The following is a 22,154-nucleotide window of genomic DNA, read 5'->3' on the forward strand; positions in this document are numbered from 1 at the left end:
TTAAGAAAAGGATGTCTTTTCATTAACATCTCCTGTTAGACAGGAAATGAAGGCCCAGTGCCTGCATCACCCACGCACTGCAGCGGGATAGCCGATATATCCAGCTCCTCAAGGATCTCGCTGCAAGAATCTACTTTCTAGCTCTTCCAGGAATGGAACGTAAATCTGGAGGCTGGCAAGCAAAAACCTCCAAGTTTAACCAGCAAAAAACAACTATTAGGAAGACAGAAGAAAACAGGATTTTTGCAGTTCTAAGAAGATGCCAGAGAATTCGACTGAAAGAAAGCAGAAGCAGGGTTAACACTGCCCAGACAGAACCATTTACTGCATCCAGCGTAAAGAGCAAGGGCAGATGCGTCCAGCCAGACTCCAGGTGCAGAAAAGACCCCTTAAGTGGTATATTGTGATTTTGAGGAAGATGACAGATTTGGACCAAAGCATGGTCCAATGTTCAAGATAGTAAATAAAAACAACCCCAAAAAAAGGTATTTAAATCAAACGAGTCAATATTTGTCACTGTTTTAAAATACCTCTTCCTGCCACAACTTATATCATGCAGCCTCAATCTCTCATTTCACAGTGCCTGTGAGAAGAAGATACAAGCAGATTAATAGCGCAGCTATCGTTCTTATCTGAGTAAATATGTCTTGGCACCAAATCGGTTGTTAAGAAACAGAATTCTTTTATTTTCCCATAGAAAAGAAGTACTGGTATCTGTCAGATATATAATAGTAGAACCACAGGAGGGGTGGCTGGGGAGGGACCTCCAGATGCTTTTTAGTCCTCCCAGATAAAGCCAGCTGTTCACCAGGGCTTGACCAGGTCAGCAGTGCCCCAGTCTAGCCAATGCCTGAAAACATTCAAGCTTTCAGAGTGGCCTGTCCTGGTGTTGCACTACCCTCCTGGGCAAAGAAACACTCTTGCCCTCACACATCTCTAGTCTTCTTGCGCTAGCTGTTTGTCCCCCTACACATCTTTGCCTTCTTTAGAACATTCCAGGATTTCAAGGGGCCTCAGCTTCAAGGGGCATTTACATAGTGAACTTAATGGCTAAACCATAATTGTAGCTACTTGTGATATACAGAGGTTTGTACCGGGACACTGAGCCACTGAGAAATTAAATGATTATCCTAAAAGGCCACGGTGTATTACAGAAGCAGGACCCTGAGTCTTCAGTGTCCAAGCCACTAACTGCAGACACGTGAACTGCATTAATACCAATCAATACAGACAGAGAATCCGTATGAGGACTATTTGCTAAATATTTGGTAGTTACAGGTCTTTTGCATCACCTTTATAAATGTTAACCGAGATCCCAAAGGAATGAGTAGATATTATTGTTCGTACTCCACTGATGGTGAAGCAGCTGCAAAAAGATTAAATGACTCATGTGGCCTCGAGCAGTGAACAGGCAGCAGTGACTAATTGGCCTTTCTCAGTGCAGTGGCCCTGGCCCCTTTTATTTAGGCTCGATAGCATGATATTCAGCCCAGAAACTGGTCCAGCGATCATTAACATTTTCATGGAATTCAATTTCAGCTTGGCTTCCTGTCGATTCCCAGAAGAACTGATGTTTCCCATGGAACACCATCGTCTTCATGGTGCTTACATCACGGACCTGCATAAAGAAAGAGCAAACCATTGCATCATAGCAACCTAAAACTGAAATACCCACAAAATACTGGGGACTTGTGATTTGGTCACCTATGGGGGAAAAGCTGCCCTATACAAAGGTTAGAAGAAATATATCAGCCAGCAGCAGTGCTCATTCCCCTCTACATTTACATTAACAGAGATCAGAGCCTGACACTCTAGGATTTGTGATTGAACTTTGCATCTAGATGGAAATCTCTAACGAGGAGATGTGTCCATTCACATGCAAATCATCCCCTTTAGGTTTCTGACTCACCAGGATGTAATTAAAATGCGTTTTGTTGCTCTCTTTGTCTAGGTCAATGTATAGGGCTCGGATAGCTATGCGATGCCGAGGAGCCACAGTGATGAAGGTCCGACACACTACTGCTCGCCTTCCACCAGGCAGTTGCACAGGATTCACTATTTCACCTTGGGGACCAAACAGCTGCTTGTCACAGTCTGAGACGGGGAAAGGGAGCAGGAAAGAAAATGATTTAGAGAAGTGTCCAGCATCTCCAAGAAGAAATAAGTTAAATTAAACACAGGCAGAAAAGTTTCTCTAAGGATTTTCATCTGGGGAACCTCCAAGCATCCGCAAACACCTGCAGGGGCTTGCCTTTAAAACGGAGGGGTAGTCCAGAAGTAATAACAACTTCAACACTCCTCAAGAAGGGGCTTACTAGCTGCTAAAAACGAAGCAAGACTTCCATAGATTTCCATAGGCAACCATGATCCGTGGAACTCTGTGGGCCTTGTCATGGGTGACGATCTAAAGGAACAGCAAAGCTGTCAGTAAGGTACCTTGGTAATATTTTTTAGTTGCAGTTCTGCTGTTGTACTGAAGGATGACCCCGTTTCCTGGCAGCAAAACACGCTGTTTCACAATCAGCGTATTCGTTCTGGAATTTATCAGTGACAAAGGGAGATTCCTGCAGCCTGTCCGCCACATCATTCGCCCAGAAAACAGCACTACCTCACCTGGAATGGACAAGCACAGGGACTAGAAACACATTTACTTCAAGTAAAAGGCTGCAACCTATCTTATACGAGTCTGGAATCAAGTAATATCTGCATTTTGTCCTTATCTTATCAAAATCTGTCATGAAAACAGTCCAATTAACTAATCTAACTGTACTGATTCCAGCATCTAGAGGGTATGTTACAGGGAGAGTTTGTATAAGCAGCTTCTTTAACCCCATGAGGTCTTTCACCTCATATCTATCAACAAAACAGGCAAGAAACCATTACGTAGCGGGAGGAAAGGCATCAGGTGCATTTAGTCCCATCGAGCAACAACGTGGTGGGACAGAAAAATTTGTAAGAAGGTTTCAGATTTTACACAGGCTCCAAGGCAGCAAGAACCTTTCAGGGCACCAAAGGCACCGGGGAGCAGATCTCCCAGGGCCAGGCCAACCCCCCACACACCGCGGGCAGTACCTGCGCTGCAGTTGAGGGAGCTCGCCAGGATGCTGACTGTCACCTCCTCCCTGAGGGGACGCCCGATGGCCACCGTGCAGTCGCTGCTCTCTACACCCATCATGTTGATGACCCCAGTGGCGTTAAGAAAGAGCTTTCCACAGACATCTGTACAGCAGAGACAGATGAGATAGTGTCCTGGTTTCAGCTAGGGTGGAGTTAACTTTCTTCTTAGTAGTTAGCACAGTGCTGTGTTTTGGCTCTGATGTGAGAACAAGGCTGATAACACACTAACACTGTGGATAATGCATCCAGAAGGAACGACAGCTGCTGAAAGACAGCCCCTGTTCCCTTTGCGGCACAACGGACACACAGCACACACCTCCTGGGTAAAGCATAGGAGCTCGCTGCTGTTCCAAGGAGCCAAGTCAGAAGAGCTTTGGGAAGCCCAGGGAAGGGAGTTATTGTTCCCAGCTCAGACAATACGGGCATCTCATGGCATGCTGGAAGGAACAGCGCGTTGTCCCTCCTCATCAGAAATATTCCCTCACGCTGCTGTCCCTGTACGGCAGTAGGGTTACCACAACCCAGCTGCACGCAGCAAGCACCTCTCTCTACTTCTTGGTAGTGTCCTCCTCACCTCCACTGGTCTCTGTCCCTTCCCGAGGCACAGCTGGCGCAGCAGATGGAGGAAGATCCAAGTCCTTGGAAATTGCCTCTTTGGTGGCTGCAGCTGTCATCGGAGGCACGGCTGGTGTCCCTGCCTGCAGCTCTGCGCCACGGGACCCGGTCCCCACCACCTGCTCAGGACAGGGCCCCGCGGAGCAGCCACGTACCACAATGGCCTTGGGGAAGTGCCTGCAGAAGATGGCGTTCACCTGCTTACGGGTTAGCGGGTTGAGGCAGAAATCCTGCCGTGTCTGAATGCCATTCCCACACGAAGTTGAACACTGCAGAGGAAGAAACCCACAAGCCTTTATACGTGTGTTTCAGTCGGTATTTAGAAATAAATACATTTACTGGCTCAGACACAATCTTTTGTTCACTGATGCTGTTCTACCATTTGCCCTTTCAGTGCTCTAGTTCCACCAGCTATAAGACAGCCCACCTCCAAGTGGGTTTTCCAAACTATATCTTTGAATTGCAGAACCACTTCCTAAAAAATCTGAAAAGACCCACGTTTCAGAAGAAAACATGCCAAGGGCCATTTTTAACCTGCTGGCAAAACCTTAGCTGAGAAAGGTGGGAAGCAGACCTATAGCTGCTAAACACAGGGCAGTGGAAAAGATGGAAAACATCCCTCAAAATAGTTTAGCATTGCTGTGGAAAGTAAATATACAAGGCAGAAGTAGTATTTCTCCCCCATATGTTTTAGGGAAGCAAATGGCACTGCACTGGACACCCAGTGCTGCATCTGAACAGAAGCAAATACCTCTGACCACTCGCTGAAGCTCCATTCGTAAGAGCACATTCGGATGACACAGGGGACACGGGTAAGGGGCTTCTCTGCCACAGGACACAAACGCTCCTCCAGCAAAACCTCCTTGCCGTGGTGAATCTGCACACAGGTGACCAGCTGAACAGCTAAGCCAGGCCCACAGCTGGAGGAACAGGGGCCTGCTGGGGTTACCTTCCATCTGACAGAGGATGTGGAGGAGAAAAATTAAGTCAGTAATGAATCCCCACCCTCCTCTGTCTCTCGCTGTAGAAAATGCGCTGCGACTCCCTCATCCTTCCCTTCTGCTTCCCAGCAGCTTTCTTCACCCCTCTGCCTCGCACGCTTTGCTGCCTACGGCACTAAGAAGGCAGCCTTTGAAACAAGGCTGGGCAGCCTGGAACAGCTTTGGAGCTGGACCCAAGCAGAGGGCATCCACATTTTGCAAGCCCACAGGCCTGAAGTACGCGTTGAGCCTTACTCTGTGTCCATTACAGTCTTCCCCAGGGTGACATACGCAGGCTTAACTGCAAAAACAATCTTTATCTGCCTCCAAACACACATCACTCTGAACAGTCAGATCAGAAACAGACCCAGCGTATTTCATCCTGGGAGTGGCATCCTGCAGAACGTAAAAAAGATTCAGATGCCGGTGGCTTTCCAGTCCCACAGCAAATAGGGCAGGGTAAGCTCTTCCCTATTTATCAACCCTGAGCCATATCCTAGACGACACCATACATGTTCATGAACAACTGCTCTTCCCCAGTGCGTGCTCTTGTGACCCATACCCCTATCTTGACCTCAGAGGGCACAACTCCAAATTACACGGCTCCCACTCCTCTGGGTGAGGCAACCCATCACACTGCCACAATCGCTTCTGCCTTCTCCCCAGCCTCCCTTGCACAGCAGAGGAATTTGTGCGTCACCTCTCCTCCACAGCTTACACTGCATGAGCCCATATTGTAACGCCACCTGGGAATAATGCAGCCATCTGTCACCCTTCTTCACTGGATTTTAAATCCAACCAGTCTATGGAAGTACAACTGGAATTCTGTTAATGCACACACACACTGGCTCATGTTTGAAGGGATCAGCACTCACCCCACCGCGTGCAGTCGGCAATACTATAAATCCTAAGGAAGGTGCAACCAATTTCCTTCAGTTCTCAGAGCAGCTATTCCAGATTCTTAGAGCATTCAATTCTAGCTACTTTCCTTGATGCTATGTGAAACTGTACAGCTGGCAAACATGTCACCACCTTTTGCAATTACGGATTTGTTCCTACTTCCCCAGCATAATAAGGGATCAAGAGGTTTTCAGTTTTCCCCTGGACTCAAACTCCAAAGACTTCACCTAGTTCTGCCTGAGAACATACCAGCCCAGGAATGACTCCCAGTTTGCTGAGTATGGGTCAGTGCTGCCGGTTTTGCAGCTGGCTGTGCCTTCAAAGCAGGGGAGAGGAAGATAACATCCTCCGAGTAGCCTGGCCCTTACTTTGCCATGTCCCTGGAACTAGAGAGAGGAAGAAAAGACCCTTCACTGGCTTGATGTCTCTTGGTAAGTGCTTTACCTTGGTGGGCAGGGATGGAGGTCGCAGACTTCCGTCCTGCTCTCTGGCTTTGGCACTGGATGACAGTTTTCTTCTTGGGTTTCCTCTTTGGTGTCAAAAGCCACACATACATACTGCACCTGAGTCTTACCTAGAAAGGGAAGCGATCTTACTGCATGGCATGCATGCAAGAGTGGAAAATAAGCCAAGCAGTGTCAGTCGCATCTGCGTGTACAAACCAAGCCCCAGGCACACTTATTGCAGTCATCCCGCCAACTCTGAAGCACAGCAGCAGCCAGCCAACCCTCTAAACTATTCCCCACCTCAGACAGACTCAAAAAAATTGTGATCAGAGCTACACATGCACTTAGAACTGTGGAGGGGAAAAGACCAGGTCCCTGAGGTTCCTAGGCGCCGAGCTCACACCTACAGCCAATAGTTCCCTGCAGCACTGAAAGATCTCACCTCTACCACAGGAGACGGAACACTCGCCAGCCAGAGGGCTCCAGACATACACAGTCCGATTTTCCAGTTGGATATGCCCAAGTGACTCTGAAGTCTGAAGTAATTGTGCATCTTCCTCCTCAGAACAGAGCAAAAAGACCCAGACTGACACTGGCATCTGCTTTCCACACCAGTCCCAAGCTAGGGAAGCTGGGGAATACCTCCAGATCAAGCCTACAACATATTTGCTGTCACTGAAGAAGGAGGTACATTTAAGCACTCTCTCCATTTTTGCAGAACATTTAAGTATCGGGAATAGTTAAGGAAATCCAACAGCCAAGACCCATTCTAATTCACATTACCTGAAAAGAGATACCCGAGACTGAAAAATGCCTAAAACAGTATCTTCCCCATCTGTAAATGTAAACCTGGCAGTGGGTCCCCAGTATGGATTTGGACTGGTGATCCTGTGCTGAGAAGCCCTCTTCCCTGCTAGCAATCCTCCCTACCATGTCAGAACCTCTCTGTTTGCCAGTGAGGTATTTCCTAGTGGACCAGGGGTCATTTCTGTTTCTGGTTTTTTTGGAGTCTGTGAGGAGAAATGAAGAAAGAACACAAGTCAACAGCTGCCCTAAACAAACCACCGCTATGAACTGATGAATCCAGCAGCATAAACTAAGAGGGACAGGGCTGTCTGAAGTGACAGGATGAACCTTTAACTGGGCAGGCATCCTTGGTGTCAACCACCCTCCCAGACTCCAGTAGTAATGTGGTTCTCCTTAACAGGCAGCCTCCCACAGACCACAAGTGCAAAGCTCCCAGTGAGACTCCTGAAATAAGCCAAGCCAGTAAACTCACTTTGTCCCAGCCTAAAGGGCAGACATTGACCACACAGGGCACAACGGAGAGGGGTTTCTCTTCTGCTGGGCACAAGCTGTCATCCACAACAGACTCCGATCCATCACGAAACTGAACACAGGTCAGATTCTGCTGGGCAACTCCAGTTCCACAGAGAGCAGAGCATTCGCCTATCTGAGACATCTTCCACCTAAATGGGAAGTAATTGTATCACCCTATTTCTCATCTGCAGAATGGTCACACCACCGATTACAGAAATAGGTCATACAGAGGACTCAGCTTCGCTATTCCAAGAGCCTTGTCTGGATGTGATTGAGAGGACAACTGCTGGAAATTTAAGTCCTTGCACTGACAGCTTTCTAGAACTAAAAGCACCTAAGCTAAAGAGCTATAGTTCACAGTGTAAAGAGTTTTATTAAGCACTAAAATGTCTATAAGACCTATGTCTGGGCAGGCTTGGCTCTTGGTCCGCTTTCTAGTCTAATTAACACAAGGCTCTCTCTAGAGTAAGATCAAATCTTTGTTGGCACAATCTTGGAAAGGATGTAAGCAGACATCTTCTTCTGGCCGTGCCCCCAAACTATTTTCATTTAGCAGGCTGCTGTAAGGACTGTCTCCCATTCATTCAGATGATTATCTCAATTACCTTATGGGACCAAGAATGAAACATGGTTTGGGATCTGCTACACTGTTATAATTAGGAAAAAACTACTTCACACCTCTCCCGGTTTTGTGTTTTTTTCACCTTGCACAATGGAAATGAGGCTGCAGAGACTGGATTAGCTGGCAGAAAAGAAGCAAGCAAAGCAAGAATTCAGCTGAGCTTCCAGAAACACCAACCTGTACAGGCATGGCTCCATGGCACAGGGCTTCTGCTCTGAAAGGGGCTGCGGGCGCTCCAGACACCACTGATCCTCTATTATTTCATTCTTTGTCTGGTCAAAGCACACGTGATCCACTGGTTGTGTCCCTGGGATGCAAAAGGAAAAGGAAAGGAAGTGATCAACAAAGTGAACAGTTCACCTCTATCATGCTAGGAAGATGCAGTAATTTTGCTTTACTCACATCACCGGTGTAAGAAAATACCAAATTTGGGAATACAGACATTCTATAAACACACAAACCCCTTATTTCTCATAAAACTTTTCCTCAAGGGTTTTAAAGTGACTTTCCAAGATGAACACCCCAGAATATGAGAAGTTTGATGGATAAACCACTGCCAAAATAGAAAGATTGCTCTAAACTGGCCATTTGCAAGAACACGGTTATCCATCATAATTTGGTCCAAATTACTCCTAACGATCTTGGTGCCTGACTGATGAGGGACAGGTTGCTGAAAATAAGCTCTAGCAGTCAGCCATTTTTAAATGACACTGTAGAACTAATCACGTAACATCATCACACAGCCTGTGTACCCCGACAGCACCGTGCCAATGTCCTCAGAGTGATCATTAATAACCAAAACTAGACTAGAGGTACTGGAAGAGGAACTGCAGACTTGCAGCGCCTGTGGCATGCAAGAAATGAAATATTCATCAACTACAGCTGTAAAGAAGATTTTTAACAATATTGAACCTAACAGGTAAAGCAGGTGAAATTCCAAACTCAAAAAAGTTACAAGCAAAGCTGTAAAGAGCCTTCATCACAATGAATGAGCTACCCACAGTGACAGGCATTCCTGAACCTCAAAAAGCACAATTCTGAGAAGCAAATGTCAAGAAACACTCAGCAACGTTAGCTTTTCACTACCCTCTTTGTTTTCAAATAACGTCTATTGGCAAGGAGGGCCTGAGCATCACTTTCAGCTCTCAAGATGCAATTTCAGCTTGGATTCTCAACTTTCAGTTAAGTCCCAGCTTTCTCATTTTTTTTGTTTGTAACTGCATTAGCTGGGAGGCCCTAGAGCATTTTGAGTTCTTTACTTCAGGGTTTCAGCCATCAGTTCACCTGGGGAACGTGCTGGAGAAAAGCTCTCCAGACATAACCAGACTTCCATAAGTATTCATGAATGAATTTTCTAAATCCTTGTCATAAAAGTCTTCAGAGGCTTGCCAGTGTCATCTGTATTACCTGGTAAACAAGATGTCAGACCGTCTACCACAGTGATCTGTTACAATCTGCATTATGATTTCTTCAGGGAGACAGAAAGGATTAGCCATGGCACAGGAATAGAATTCTAAGAAGGAAGTTTCATGATTAGCTCTGAGGCTTTAGTTAGACACTAGATACCACTTTGGTCTCAGACTTTTGATGTTTAGCCAACTTCAAATTACAGTCTTCAATAACTTTGAAAAATCTGAGAAAATTATTTAGTCTTAAAACCAAAAGTTTGGTTAAAACCTCTTTAAAGATCCTCTTCACAATGGAACGTTTTCACTGTCATTGTGATGATTCAGTTCATTTGCTGATTTGCTAATTTAGTTCAAAAGATGTGCCACTCTGATTCAGTTTAACACTAGCAACTGCAGCTCACGTTCAGCAATTTGCTTTTAAACTCAGTTCAGTTGTTTAGTAAGTTCTAACCAAGTATCGCTGATGTCCTGTTTCTTTCAGTCAGCCCAGGAGAGCCCACAGAGTCAAGATCTGGGTGACTACCAGCCTGACAAATGAGAAGCCTGCCCAGATGTCTGCAAGAAGTAAAGACTGAGTAGGGCTGCCTCACCTTCCCCACAGGTCACTGAGCACGGCCCCTGCTGAGGAACCCACACGTACGTCAGATTCTCTCTGGGGACAAAGTAGCTGAAGGTGATGTCTGGGTTGGTGACGTTGCCATATTCTTTTCCATACCTTCGATAGACCTGGTGAAGGAAAAAGTTGTGGTCAATGCACAAATCAGCTCAGGCTCATTCCTTAGAACAGAGATAAGAGAAGCTAGTCTCCCTTCTTCCCACCCAGTCCTGAGCCTCGATGGCATGACCCTCAATTCTTGCCAGATGCAGTCAGAGTACTCACCCTGGGAATTCTGTGCACAGGGCACTGAAAACAGATTAAGCCAAGCAAAAAGTTTAACGCAGTACGCTTTTCCCCACACAACCATCCCCCAGAGCTGCAGAAAGCCTGCGGGCAGCCAGCCCTCAGCCTTTCCCAAAAACAGCAACACCACCACTCTTAGTGGACACCATCTCCACTGGCCTTGGACACGAAGCCTACTGCACCTGGGTTCTGCACTGCAGCAGAGCCACACAAACTCAGCGTGGCCAGCTCTGCCTGGCTCCTTTCCAACTCTGCTATTTTATTTCACCTGTATTTCAATTTCTTCTTGTGTTGGTCCATCCACATGGACTTCCTCTAGGCTTGGCAGGTTGTCCTTGGTGAGAAACACTTTGTATTTGATCTGGTTGTCTTCCAGAGCCGATGGATAGGTGACGTTCAGTGAAATTTTCCCTTTTCCAGCAACCACATACTCTCCTTTAACCTTCACAGCTAGAGCAGCAGAAGTAGCAAGTGAGGTTAAGAGATATGATGTGGTCACCAGGGCCACCTGGTGCTGGCAGCTACAGACTGCCCATTTGCTAGAAACCAGTTTGATCCAAGTTGGCCATCCTAAAGAGCATGGTTTCTACCACTTCCCACTGAAGAGCATCCCACAAACAAATTGCATCATCAGGAAATTTCCTCCCAAATTCCATTTTCCTGGTTTTACAGCCTTGTTTTAGCCCTGCCTGTAGTCCCTCCTCTCCTTTTCATTCAACTCACCCAAGTGTGTGAAGAGTGGTCTCCGATTGGTAATGCGGACCAAGGTGGTGTTATAAGGCAAGGACAGAAATGTGACGTACTCTGGAAGGATGGAAAGAAGATATGGTCACCTTCCACTACTGTACTGCTGTTAAAAAGGCTGGGGATTACAAATCAACCCCTCTTCACCCTACTAGCACGCTATCCATTAGAGGATAAGCCTTACAGGCAGCAACAAAGCTTAATTGTAGACAAGGGTTATCTAGCTAAGGTAAAAAATACCAGGTTACAACAGTGATGGCCAGCAGGCTAAATTCACACTGCCCTTAGTGTTGTCAGCTTGGCTCGGACATAGCGATGGTGAATACAGCAAACAAAACTGAATTCTGCATCCCATTCTCATCTTTCTTTCCTTCTTTTTATGTTCTCTGCTAATATCTGTATGTGATACTGCAAGAGACAGATCAGTTCCCAAATGGATGTTTAACATCTCAGAAAGCATCTGACATAAACCCCAGCTGCCAGTAACTTACTGGACTTCCCAAATGGCTACATTTCTGATCCATGTCCAGAGAACTATGACCACTCTGACTACACAACAGCTACCTCCCTGCTACACATCTTAGCTGTCTTCTCTGTTAACTACCCAAACCCCGTTGCCATATCCTCCATAAAATAAAATCAAGCAGAAACAAGAAGCCACATACAGATTATGAGCACTGAATATGCATACCAATATGCACCATGCAAATACAGCAACATAACACTGAGCCTGAGTGCGGGGACTACAAACCTTTAGCTTTTCCTTCGGTGTAAGACCCACTCACTTCAGTGCAAGTGGTATTATCGCCCCCACAGACCTTGCAAGAGTCCATTACCTTCTTGGAGTGCATCTGGCCATCACACCCGAATGCCTGAGCAAAGGGGAGAGTCTGTCAAGACTTGCCTATTCTGAGAATAAAAGAAGCGAATGAAAGTGACATTGCCTGAATCCCTGAAACTGCCTTTTTCATTTGTCATGTGAATTTAAGAAGACAACACAGACAAAGATGCATTTGCACCTAGACCTACCACTGTACAGCAGTATGCAATGCCAGGGGTTGCAAAGTCTTAGCTGAGAGCACAAGTTTCATTAATTGTGGGACATTTTCTTTCCCATAAGAAGCAGCCCAGAAAAGTTTCTCCTAAAACAAAGGCTCTGCACTCCCTCTCTTCTACGAATTCTTCCAGGGGAGCAGGGGGGCGCAACCTGGTAAAGCCCAGGAGAACAGTAAACACGAATGGCACGTTCTAAAGGAATCTTTAGGTCCCCAAACCCCAAACTCAAACCTAGCTCACATCCTTCGGCCTGGCCTTCGATCCCATGGAGCTCAGAAAATAGATTCTATGCTCATTCCCACAAACGAGACCAATTTACACAAAGGTGCAGGAGGATCTCAGCAGGCTCAACAGCAAAACATGTGCAACTGCTGAATTTGTGCTAGAGGCACTGATCCCAGGCTTTGGATGCTGCCATAAGATACGTAATCAGTGCCAATGGAAGAGCAGAAATCAGAGCAGTTATGTCTACACCCTCTGCTGTTCATTAGGGGGAAAGGCATTACAAAGCATGGTGAAGACAAGGCTAATGAGAAAAACATAGAATTTTAAGAGTGTATTCTGGGAATGTAAAGAAACAACAGAAAACATACAACCCAGTCAGCACTGAGCAGTTACTGAAATGCAGACAGTGCGGGGGAGTTATATTCAAGTTCATCATGAAAAAATGCCTTTCTCACATCCAATCCAGAACAACAACAACAAAAGTTATACTTCAGTTTTGATAAGTGATACTGCGACAATCAATTTGCTGAGCTCTGATTCCCAGGTTTTACTCTTGATTTTGCTACAGACTCGGTATGTTCAAAATATGTAACTTTTCTCCAACAGAGTCAGCATTTTGTAGGGCTATTTATACCATGCAAACTGAACAGCTAACGATGTCTGTTCAACCAACACATAAACCAATTGCTTCTTGGATTAGGGATGAATAGCCTTACATTCTTAACGGCATAATTAACTGAATATCTTATCTAGAGGGCATTGGCACTAGATGTACAGACAGAACAGTAGATTTGTTGGACTCCATCCAAGAAGCCAGGAACAAAACCCTCTTTTAAGAAGAGCTTGCTCTGTCATTTAAGATACCCTTTTTTTTCCCCTGATCCTACTAAAACAACTCCTTTGGTGCAGATTATGTGTCAGAATTTCACCTGGATCCCCCAGGCACTTACTCTACAGCTTCCCATTACACACAGATTGAAAGCCCCATGGCGCTCCGAGTCATCCTGCTCACATCTGGTTCCATCTACGAAACTGTCTTCACGGCTTACCATGAACTGGTTTTCAATGGCCCTGCACATATGCTTGCATAGCATGTCCCCTGCAGGAGGCAGGCAGAAGAAGAAAGGAGTTACTCTTTCAGAAAAACACGTGGCTGACCATCAAGCAACGGGAAGAAGTCAAAAGGATCTGGCAGAGAGGGTATCCAGGTTTCATGTGAAAGCCAAAACAATCAGTGAAAGGGCCTTTTGACTTCAAAGTACAGACAGATCCAGGAGCACTCCCCTTCACAAAGAAACCACGGTTTCCCAGGTTTTCCTTACCTTTGGCAAAGCCAACAGCAGAAGTCCAGGTATAAAAGGATGGTGCTTCTACAGTGAGATACAGTGGCTTTAAATTTGTTGCTGCACATTGTTCAGCCATAAAGTCCTGCTGGGTCATCAAACAGTCCTACAACCCAGAGAGAGCTGTGTGGGTAACGAAGGGACTGAGCACAGGCTCCCAGGAAGCATCTTACCCGATAATTACAGGCGGAAAGCAGCGGCTGTGAAATGAAGCACCAAAACAACTCCAAATAAAGAAAACCACTTTCAAGGGAGGCTGCGGGACATGCAGAGAATTGCGTTTGGAAGCTGATTATCTTTGTTATTTATACAAAACAAACGGATAAGGAAAACAGGCACAATATAAGAATGTCCCTCTGAAGAAAACTATCATTAAGTGAGCCACTGTTTTCTCAGCATCTGCCCTGCTATGAGGGCATAAAGAAAATACTTCATTACACGTGAACAGCGCTATTAAATAATACTGCTGTCTTCAGACACAGTGGAACAAACACCTCTCCTGTTGTGAGACAGATGAAGGCTGTATTCCAGACCTTTAGTCCTCCTTCCCAGAGCAGTCAGCTGTGAGACGCACAGTCCCAAAGCATACAGGTCTCAAAGGGTTAAACAGCATTAAGAAAAAAGCTCAGAAGATGTGATGAGCTCCATTACCTGAGTATTGCACATCTCTGCTTGAACGCTGGCACCACGGCACTCCTGCCCACCAAAAGCAGGCCTGGAAATGACAGAATTCCTCAACAGGGACACGTTTGTCCCAGGCAAAGAGCAGGACTCTGAGCCCATGGCCCTGAATGAGCCCAGGGGCACTGCAAAACCCCCAGCCCCCCACCGCTTACCTGGGGTTGTTGCAGAACCGCTGCCTTAACACAACCCCACCTCCACAGCTGCGGGAGCAGGGGGAGAAGGGGCTCCAGCCGGACCACTGCCCATGGACTACAGCCATGGGATTCAGTTCTTCCAGAGAGCTGCACTGTCCCTTGGAGCACCACTAAGGCCAAGAATATACAAAATGGGCAGCAGCACCACAGTGAACCCAGCAGGGCTGGGATCTACAAGCACAGCACAAGACCCCACCTTTTGGCAGGCCAGACTATGAGAGAAGCCCAAGCTGAATGAGACACCTTCCCACAAGAGGCTAGAAGAGTCCTATTCCTAATTGTGCTCCAACACAAGGACAGGGTTAAAACGAAGAGCTGACAGAGCATTTCAAGTAGAAAGCAAAAGCTTGGAAGAGAGGTCAGATGCCAGCCTATAGAACTGCAAAGCAACTCCAGAGATAGGACAAGGTGGAAACACCAAGAGCAGCTGGTACCAGTTTATGACCGGAGTGTCTGGCTTTAGCTCCCTGGCCGAGGGGCAGTGAGTGCCACATACCTTCCAGCCACCACCAATGTCTTGCTAAGAGTTCCATAGCACCCACACCAGGGTCAGCAGCCTCCTTACCTTATTGATTCCACACTCAGTGCCGTCCAAGAGGGGAACAAGAAGCCGAGTACAGCTGGATTTGTCTGCTGGTTGTACATGGCATGAGAGAACTTCACAGATGTCCTGATGCGACAAGAAAATCAGGGAGTTCAGGGAATCACTTAGGCTCATCAACACAGCAGTCCCCAGAGCTGCTCCATTTAAATGGACCTTTGGTTTCCCCACAGCTACCCAACAACGCCAGCAAGTACCTTCATTGCTCCTGCTATGGGGCAAAAGCTGTGGGCATGTCAAAAGGCCATCACTTCCAGCTGTAATGCTATGAAGATGATTAACTGAAGCAATTAAAGTTTCACCCACCTTAGTGCTTCTTCATTAACAAAACATGTCCAGGTGGCAGCTATTAGCCATGCTGCATTTCTCAGACAGGGGGACTGAGCAACCGTGGGGGAGCTGAAGGAATCCAATGAACAAGAGCTCCCTAAGCCGGGACCCCGAGTAAGTGTACCCACCATCAGTGCCACCAGCACCACCACGCTCCTGTTTGGACAGAGGGCTCTGGGTACTCTGCAAACCTTAAAGGAGCCTTATGTGGTGACAGAGAGAAGGGAAGCATTTTAAAAGCCTTTGAAGGTTTGTTCTTTGCCAAGAAATCTGTAGCAAGAAAGCACCTTTCATCCCTTCCTAATAAAAAAGTCCCCAGCTCCCTTTTCCTGAACATTTCTCTGCTGCCCCTAGTAAGACAGACAAACTTTCTACCTACAACATTGCTGTCAGCAAAGGTGCATGCTGTGGCAACGCTCCCAAAGGCTATTTTACATTGCTCATCTGCTCCATAGTACAAGCCAGGCTTCCATCCAGGGATGCTGCCGTCCATGTCCGGCAGGTCATTTAAGCAGTTTGTTTGGCCTGTGCTGATAGAAACATAAGAAATATCACTTTCCCAGCTGCAGGCAGTAAGGACAACGACATGTTTGCAAACTTGTACGGAGTTTCATTCTGGGAGTTGGCTGCTGCTTTCCCAGACAACACATGCTTACTGTGGGCTGTGATGGATTTAGTCGCAGCAGCTGCCTGGAGATGCTCACAGTTCCCTCCTGCTGAAGCTATAACAGAAGCCCATTCCTGTTCTTCCCTCAGCCAGCTCACAGCCCACAATGCTTCTTTAAACCTAGATGCTCTGACATTTTAACTAAAATTTCCAGGCTGAGCTAGTGTCTGAGAAGTCCAACACAGCCCAGGCATTAGTCACTAACCAAAGTAATTTCCAATCCCTTGAAGCAAAAACCGGGTTCAAGCTCAGCAACAGACACAAGTGCTAAGAAATAACAAACCCCTAAGCTTTTCAGTTCCTTACCTACTGAGAATTTTATTTTGTTCCTTGGCTTCTTCTGCTCTCTCCTAAGCTCCCAGCACAGGGGGCACATGGAACTCAACCATCCCCTTACCTGACAAAGGCCAGGAACTCTTCTCGGCTGCACTGCGACCAGGTGAGGTCGATGCTGTTGTGGTTTCCTGCTGAACCCATGATGTAACCACTGCTGCTGCACTGATTCCCCTCACCATCGTGGGGGATCCCCAGACTGTAACAGAAGCAGCAGTGCCTGAGAAGAAACCCAGCAGCTGAGTTCCCTCAGAGCCTCTCTTCTCTAAGCAAGGGCTGAGCTCCCTCTGCAGCCTTTCCTTCTACTGTTGTCACAAAAGGTCTCGTCTCCTCTTTGCAGCTTATAATTGTCACAGAGCATGCAGGAATGCAAGACATGCAAGGAACTCTTTCCAAAAGTTTTGAATAATCTATAGGAAACCCCCTGTTATACCAAGAGATCCTTTTCCTTCTTCAAAATCCCTTAAAACTGGGGAATGTTTTCACATACATACAAATAAAACATGTTGGGATACTGTGGGGCTTTCCTACTGACCTGTGCCCAATCTCATGGGCTATGGTGATTCCAAGGTCAAAGCCAGTGTCCTGGGTAATAACACAGCTCCAGAAGGAGGAGCAAACTCCACCTAATTGAGTCACTCCACGTAGCTCCTTGTTCCCATCAGGTAACTCCAGGTCAAACCTAAAGTAAAGGAGACAGATACAGAGGAAATAGCAAAGAACCATTGCAGTTAATAAAGTCAGGTCTAGACAGGTCTAGACATTCAACTGAATTTATTTGCACTTTCCTGATCTAACTTTGCCAGCCACCTAACATTTATTTTGATGCATGGAACTCCCTGGGGGCAAGACAGTAGCAGTAGGGTCCCACAAGTGCCCACTGCTCAAAATCTGTGGTGACTCTACATTAAAAAATCCTGATGTCCCCAGGTAAGCAGAACCGAATAAAATGACCTAAACCTATTTGCAAAAGACAGAGAAGTATCACAATCTCTTTGAAGAAAGAGCACCGAAACAAAGCCATTGCACTAAAGAAAAGCTTGGCTTTGACAAATTTAGCCAAGGCAATTTACAACAAGGAGCCTGAAAGTCCCACAAAATGTCTGAGTCAGAGTAGTATTAGAAATCTTCCATGGAAAGCACCAGTGGGTTTTCACTTCCAGTTACTGTTTGACTTCTCTGCCCACAAAAAGCTGCAGTGGGTTTGGCTGTGCTGCTCTGGAAGCACATAATGTCTGGCTCAAGTCTGGCTGGTCAGTGCTTGGGGAATATTCCAGTTCCTTCAGAAACTGAAGCAACAGCCCCTCTGTCCAAGTGCATGACACTAAGACCAGGAGAACAAGCCCACTTCCAAAGACTCTGTGATGCCCAGCTGCTGGAAGACCCAGTACAAAGCACTGTAACAGCTGGACACCAGTCTTTTCCAGTCCTCTCCCAGGGCAGGGGAGCTGTAGTACCTGGTGACGTAGAGGACAATGTCAGCATGCTGGGGGTCAGAGTCATTCTGGGGGTTGACCTTCTTGCTCCACTCACAAACGCTGATCAGCGAGGAGGTGATATTGGTTGTGATGTTCACCTCAGCCTAGAGTAAAGACACATGTTCGCACATTTCACACACCTTTTAGCAACCCCTTGGACAGCACTTGAACATAGTCCTCCTTGCTTACCTCTGGTTCTCTCAAAACAAGCATTTGCATAAGATGAACCCTGAAATGAGCACCCAGCGAGGCATCTCTCAGCAGCTCTGCTCCCTGTTAAGAGAATGAAAGGATTCAATAAAGAAGGCACTTGGGTGACTCCCACTACCTGTTCCCAGTAACAGGGCTGCATGCACTACAAAGGTAACACACCTGGTAACCATAAGGGGTAACCATAAAATCACGGGGAAGTACAAAATTAAAGTATGCATTACAGATGTAAATAAATCTGTCAACAGATGAGAACTGTGGTTAGATTTGTCAGATACTCTGAAGCAGAGAGAATAATCTGCATGGAAAACAAGTTTCATAGGACAGAAGAGTGAATCATGGAATCATGAAACAGTTTGGGTTAGAAGGGTCCTTAAAGATCACCCAGTTCCATCCCCCTACCACGGGCATGGACACCTTTCCCACTATCCCAGGTTGCCCCAAGCCCCGTCCAACCTGGCCTGGAGCACTTCCAGGGATGGGGCATCCCCAGCTGCTCTGGGCAGCCTGTGCCAGTGCCCCACCACCCCCACAGTGAAGAATTTCTTCCTAATATCTAATCTAAATCTACCCTTTTTTACTTTAAAACCACTATCCCTTGTCCCTTTCACTACAAGCCCTACTAAAAAGTTTGTCCCCATCTTTCTTACAAGCCCCCTTTAAGTACTGAAAGGTTGCTGTAAGGTCTCCCTAAATGCTAGAGGGTTTCTTTGCAATACGCGCACACACAGAAAACGCATTAAAAAATTCTTAATAATAGCAAAGGAAGGCATTTAGATAAATCCTGTAATAGAAATAGAATGCTGAAATGCAAAATGTAAGATTAATTCAGTGGATGTGGTTCAATCTCACTGAAAGCAGCAGGGACTGGATCAAGGCTCTGGTGATAAAATACTTGTTACTGTACCTGACTTACAACGTTAGTAATGAAATGAAAAGCTACATTTTCTATGTGGGTTTTAAAGCTACAGCCCCAAAGCTTCTGACATCCACTTTTACTCACGCAGCTCCTTGTAGAAGGGAAAGTTTGCCATGCAGTGCCAAGGGAAGCAGAGAGGGACACCTGGCACATAAGCGGTGCTCTCTACTAGGCACAGGTAACCACAACCACCTCTGGAAGTGCACTCAGAGGTCCATATGCCTGTGTCACAGCCTGTGACACTGTGAGCTCTCACGCTGGGACAGCAATCCAAACAGCTACTCACAATGTTCAGGTTGGCAAGAATATATCGCTCCGTGTCCTCTTTGTGGTACAAGTAAACATCTGGACCGGCTATGACCATCAGCTCCAGATGTTTGACAGCTCCCTCAGCCCTCTTCTGCAGGCGAGAAGGAAACCGCCCTGCTGAACAGCACAAAGGGACACAGCGAGTTTAAAATGGCAGACAACACAAAAGGTCCTACAGGTCCACTCCCTCTTCCTGAAAGACTAGAATAACCCAGCTGGAAGACCCCTCCTCCAGTTGCTTTCTCAGGTTTCCCACTTCTGCTGGTTTCTGTCACCTGCCAGCATCCTTAATAATGCACTCATGCTATCAAAATAACAAATACCTAAATGAAAACACAGTAGTTACACCTCAGTGAGGTAAGAAACATATTCAAGTATACTCAATTATTTGAAGACACAAATTTTTCCTCTGAGCTCATGCAAGCAACCCCATAGCTTTTCCCAGGTGAACCAACAGGGCTTCCTCTCCACATACATTACCTCTTGCTGTATTTGCCTCTCTTGTGGCACTTCTGAAGAGAATGTGAGGTCTGGAAAAGCCGAGGTCTTTCAGCAGAGCCACATCTTTGCTTCTGACAGGCCTGATATGAATCTTTTCCTCATCTGCAATGACGACTCCTTGCTAAAGGAGATGAAATTCCACCTCTGAGTTATTCCGAAGACATTTGCTACCAATGGAGAACTGTGTGCCATACCCTTCTTGTTTCTCCTTTGTGATGCTCAGATTTATTAAATGGATGGTTCACACATTTGGTGCATCAAGCTGCAAAGCTACAAAGGCTGTGAGAGCTTGTAAGAACAAGTTCAGTGCATACTCACCAGCTGCCCTTCACAGTAGGTCACTCTACATACAGCCCCAGGAGGCCGCAGTGGATTTCCACCTGCAAAGCAGTTGCCTGAGAATCGCTTCAGTAAGCTAAAGGAAGAGTTCACCACTTGATTGCTCACAAAGGAAGAGGAAAGGAGGGCATGATCCTCTAGAAATTCGAAGGCATAGAGCTCTCCCCAGGCCTCAACAGAGCAATGCTGAATGCGGCAGGACATCAGCCCAATCTGTTCTTCTCTACAAGGGCAAGTTGGCTCAGCAAGGACAAACTCAGGTACTGAAAGAAATTAAACAAGACCAGAACAAAGCAAACAGTTCTGAGAAACACTGATACACAGAAAAAAAAATTAATGATCTATCCTCCTAGGAAAAAATACTCTCCAAATGACAGCTGTGGCCTTTTGGGGTCATTGTGTCAACAGACAAAGAACAACTATGCTTTCACATATCCCAAATTGAGGATAACCTAATTGGGAACAGACAACAGCTCTGAAACTGGCTCCTGATTTTTCGGCGCTTTCGCTGCAGATAAGAAGAACAGTTCATTTTAACAAAGGCTGAAACAATTTTACTTCCTTAGATACTAAGTATTACCAAGTGCAAATTATCGTAATCCAGACAGAGACACTGGGATGAGCTCTAGGTGAACTCACAAGCAGACAATACCCTTCCTTTAAGGATTTGAGAGTTCAAAACACATCTTTATTTCAAACTATCATCAATCCAGACCCAGAACACTAGCGTCTCCATGTATTTATGTTTAAAAAATTAACAAGTGCATTTAAAACTATTTTTAGTTTAAGCTTCCCACTCAGAAGACCTGGATCTGTTAATCTCATAGAAAAATACCAGTACAGGGAGTAAGGACCACAACAGAAAGGTGTGAAAAGATTTACCCTATCTCCTCCAGCAGATTTTAAATACTGACCAAGTTCTTCAACAGCTTTCACACTGAAACGTGGATTGCCTCACTAACGTGACTCAGAAATGCTAAATGCTTGTCAGATCAGGGTTTGTTAATAAGTGTTCTTAGTGTTATCAAACGTACAGGATTAGAAATAAACTGACAGATGTGTTCTAAAATCAAGAAGGAAGGAGCTCTGCATACCATCAGACACTGAGCTGGCTCCAAAATAAGAGAAAACATCTTCTGCATCCAAAGCGCTGAGAAATTTCTGCAAGAAGAAGAATAGCTTTACTTTTTTTTTTTAAGGAAAACAAATGGATACAAGACTATCGCTTAACTGAACCTAACCTGGAAGGAACGCCAGCAAACAACTCAACAAGTACCAGCGCCAAGTTCTCACGGCTTTGTTCTGCGCTAAGCACGGGCTGCACAACAGCACCCGGAGGAAATAGCTTTATCTTCTTGATTAGTGAGTTTGGCTGGATTTGGGCTTAGAACACGTTGTGTTGTCTCTTCTGGTTTTTTTCCTAGAAATAAAACAAGCCTTCCTGGAAACTGCATTTCCGAGAGGTCAGACTCACCTCTCGGGACGGCGACGGCCAGCAGGAGCCCAAGGGGAGCATCACGAGCGCCCAGATCACCAAGCTGACGAGCATGCTGGAGGACCCGCGACCAGCGCCACGGCCTCAGCGCCGGCCCGGGGGCGATTCAGACGATGTTTGGCCCAAGGCATCACGTGGAGCGGAAGGGACGAGCGCAGGGTTTAAACAAACAGGGGAGCTGACCCTCTGCGGAGGGGGGGCAGCTGCAGCCCAGGTTTCACCCGGACAGCTGGAGGGAGAGAGGCTTTGCGCAATGTTTGCAACTTGACTTCAGCCAAAGAGCGCAGCAATAACGAGTTTTGCGCCAGCCTTAGCGGCCAAACACGCGAGGGGCGACTGGCGGGGGGAAAGGGGCTCGCTGCTGCTCCACCTGAGCCCGGGCAGGGCCCACGCCTCGCCACGGCAGCTGCCAAATC

The 22,154-nt window shown here is 46.4% G+C and overlaps 1 protein-coding gene across 6 annotated transcripts; it reads right to left on the reverse strand.

Moving 5' to 3' along the window:
• Positions 1 to 661: 661 nt before the first annotated feature.
• ADAMTS13 (ADAM metallopeptidase with thrombospondin type 1 motif 13) lies at positions 662 to 21,979 on the reverse strand. Of its 6 annotated transcripts, none has more exons than XM_037400536.1 (29): positions 21,718 to 21,974; positions 21,338 to 21,404; positions 20,223 to 20,506; positions 19,884 to 20,025; positions 19,381 to 19,517; positions 18,155 to 18,238; positions 17,945 to 18,069; positions 17,023 to 17,169; positions 16,552 to 16,686; positions 15,867 to 16,017; positions 15,122 to 15,226; positions 14,515 to 14,666; positions 14,330 to 14,393; positions 13,658 to 13,784; positions 13,286 to 13,434; positions 11,806 to 11,926; positions 11,034 to 11,114; positions 10,579 to 10,760; positions 10,000 to 10,135; positions 8,178 to 8,307; positions 7,338 to 7,527; positions 6,501 to 6,618; positions 6,057 to 6,186; positions 4,484 to 4,688; positions 3,692 to 4,001; positions 3,073 to 3,219; positions 2,437 to 2,613; positions 1,910 to 2,094; positions 662 to 1,618 (listed from the first exon to the last, which is right to left on the reverse strand). In XM_037400536.1, the coding sequence occupies exons 1-29, from the start codon at positions 21,790 to 21,792 to the stop codon at positions 1,460 to 1,462; spliced, it is 4,215 nt and encodes a 1,404-aa protein (XP_037256433.1). In that variant the 5' UTR covers positions 21,793 to 21,974; the 3' UTR covers positions 662 to 1,459. The 6 variants fall into 6 exon arrangements, with proteins under 6 accessions (XP_037256433.1, XP_037256434.1, XP_037256432.1 ...); XM_037400537.1 differs by having other exon boundaries at positions 6,501 to 6,615; positions 19,381 to 19,520; XM_037400535.1 differs by having other exon boundaries at positions 19,381 to 19,520.
• Between the last annotated feature and the right edge of the window lie 175 nt (positions 21,980 to 22,154).

The sequence above is a fragment of the Falco rusticolus genome, chromosome 9, assembly GCF_015220075.1.
Source record: "Falco rusticolus isolate bFalRus1 chromosome 9, bFalRus1.pri, whole genome shotgun sequence".
Taxonomy (NCBI): Eukaryota; Metazoa; Chordata; class Aves; order Falconiformes; family Falconidae; genus Falco; species Falco rusticolus.

What these genes read in the sequence shown, in the direction of transcription:
- ADAMTS13 (XM_037400535.1), bottom strand. Translation starts at nt 21,792, where the DNA reads ATGCTCGTCAGCTTGGTGATCTGGGCGCTCGTGATGCTCCCCTTGGGC. An exon ending in GAGTTCCTGGCCTTTGTCAG is followed by an intron (nt 16,018 to 16,551) that starts GTAAGGGGATGG and finishes TGTTTCTATCAG; the next exon opens with CACAGGCCAAACAAACTGCT. An exon ending in CTGAGTGTGGAATCAATAAG is followed by an intron (nt 14,667 to 15,121) that starts GTAAGGAGGCTG and finishes TCTTGGCCTTAG; the next exon opens with TGGTGCTCCAAGGGACAGTG.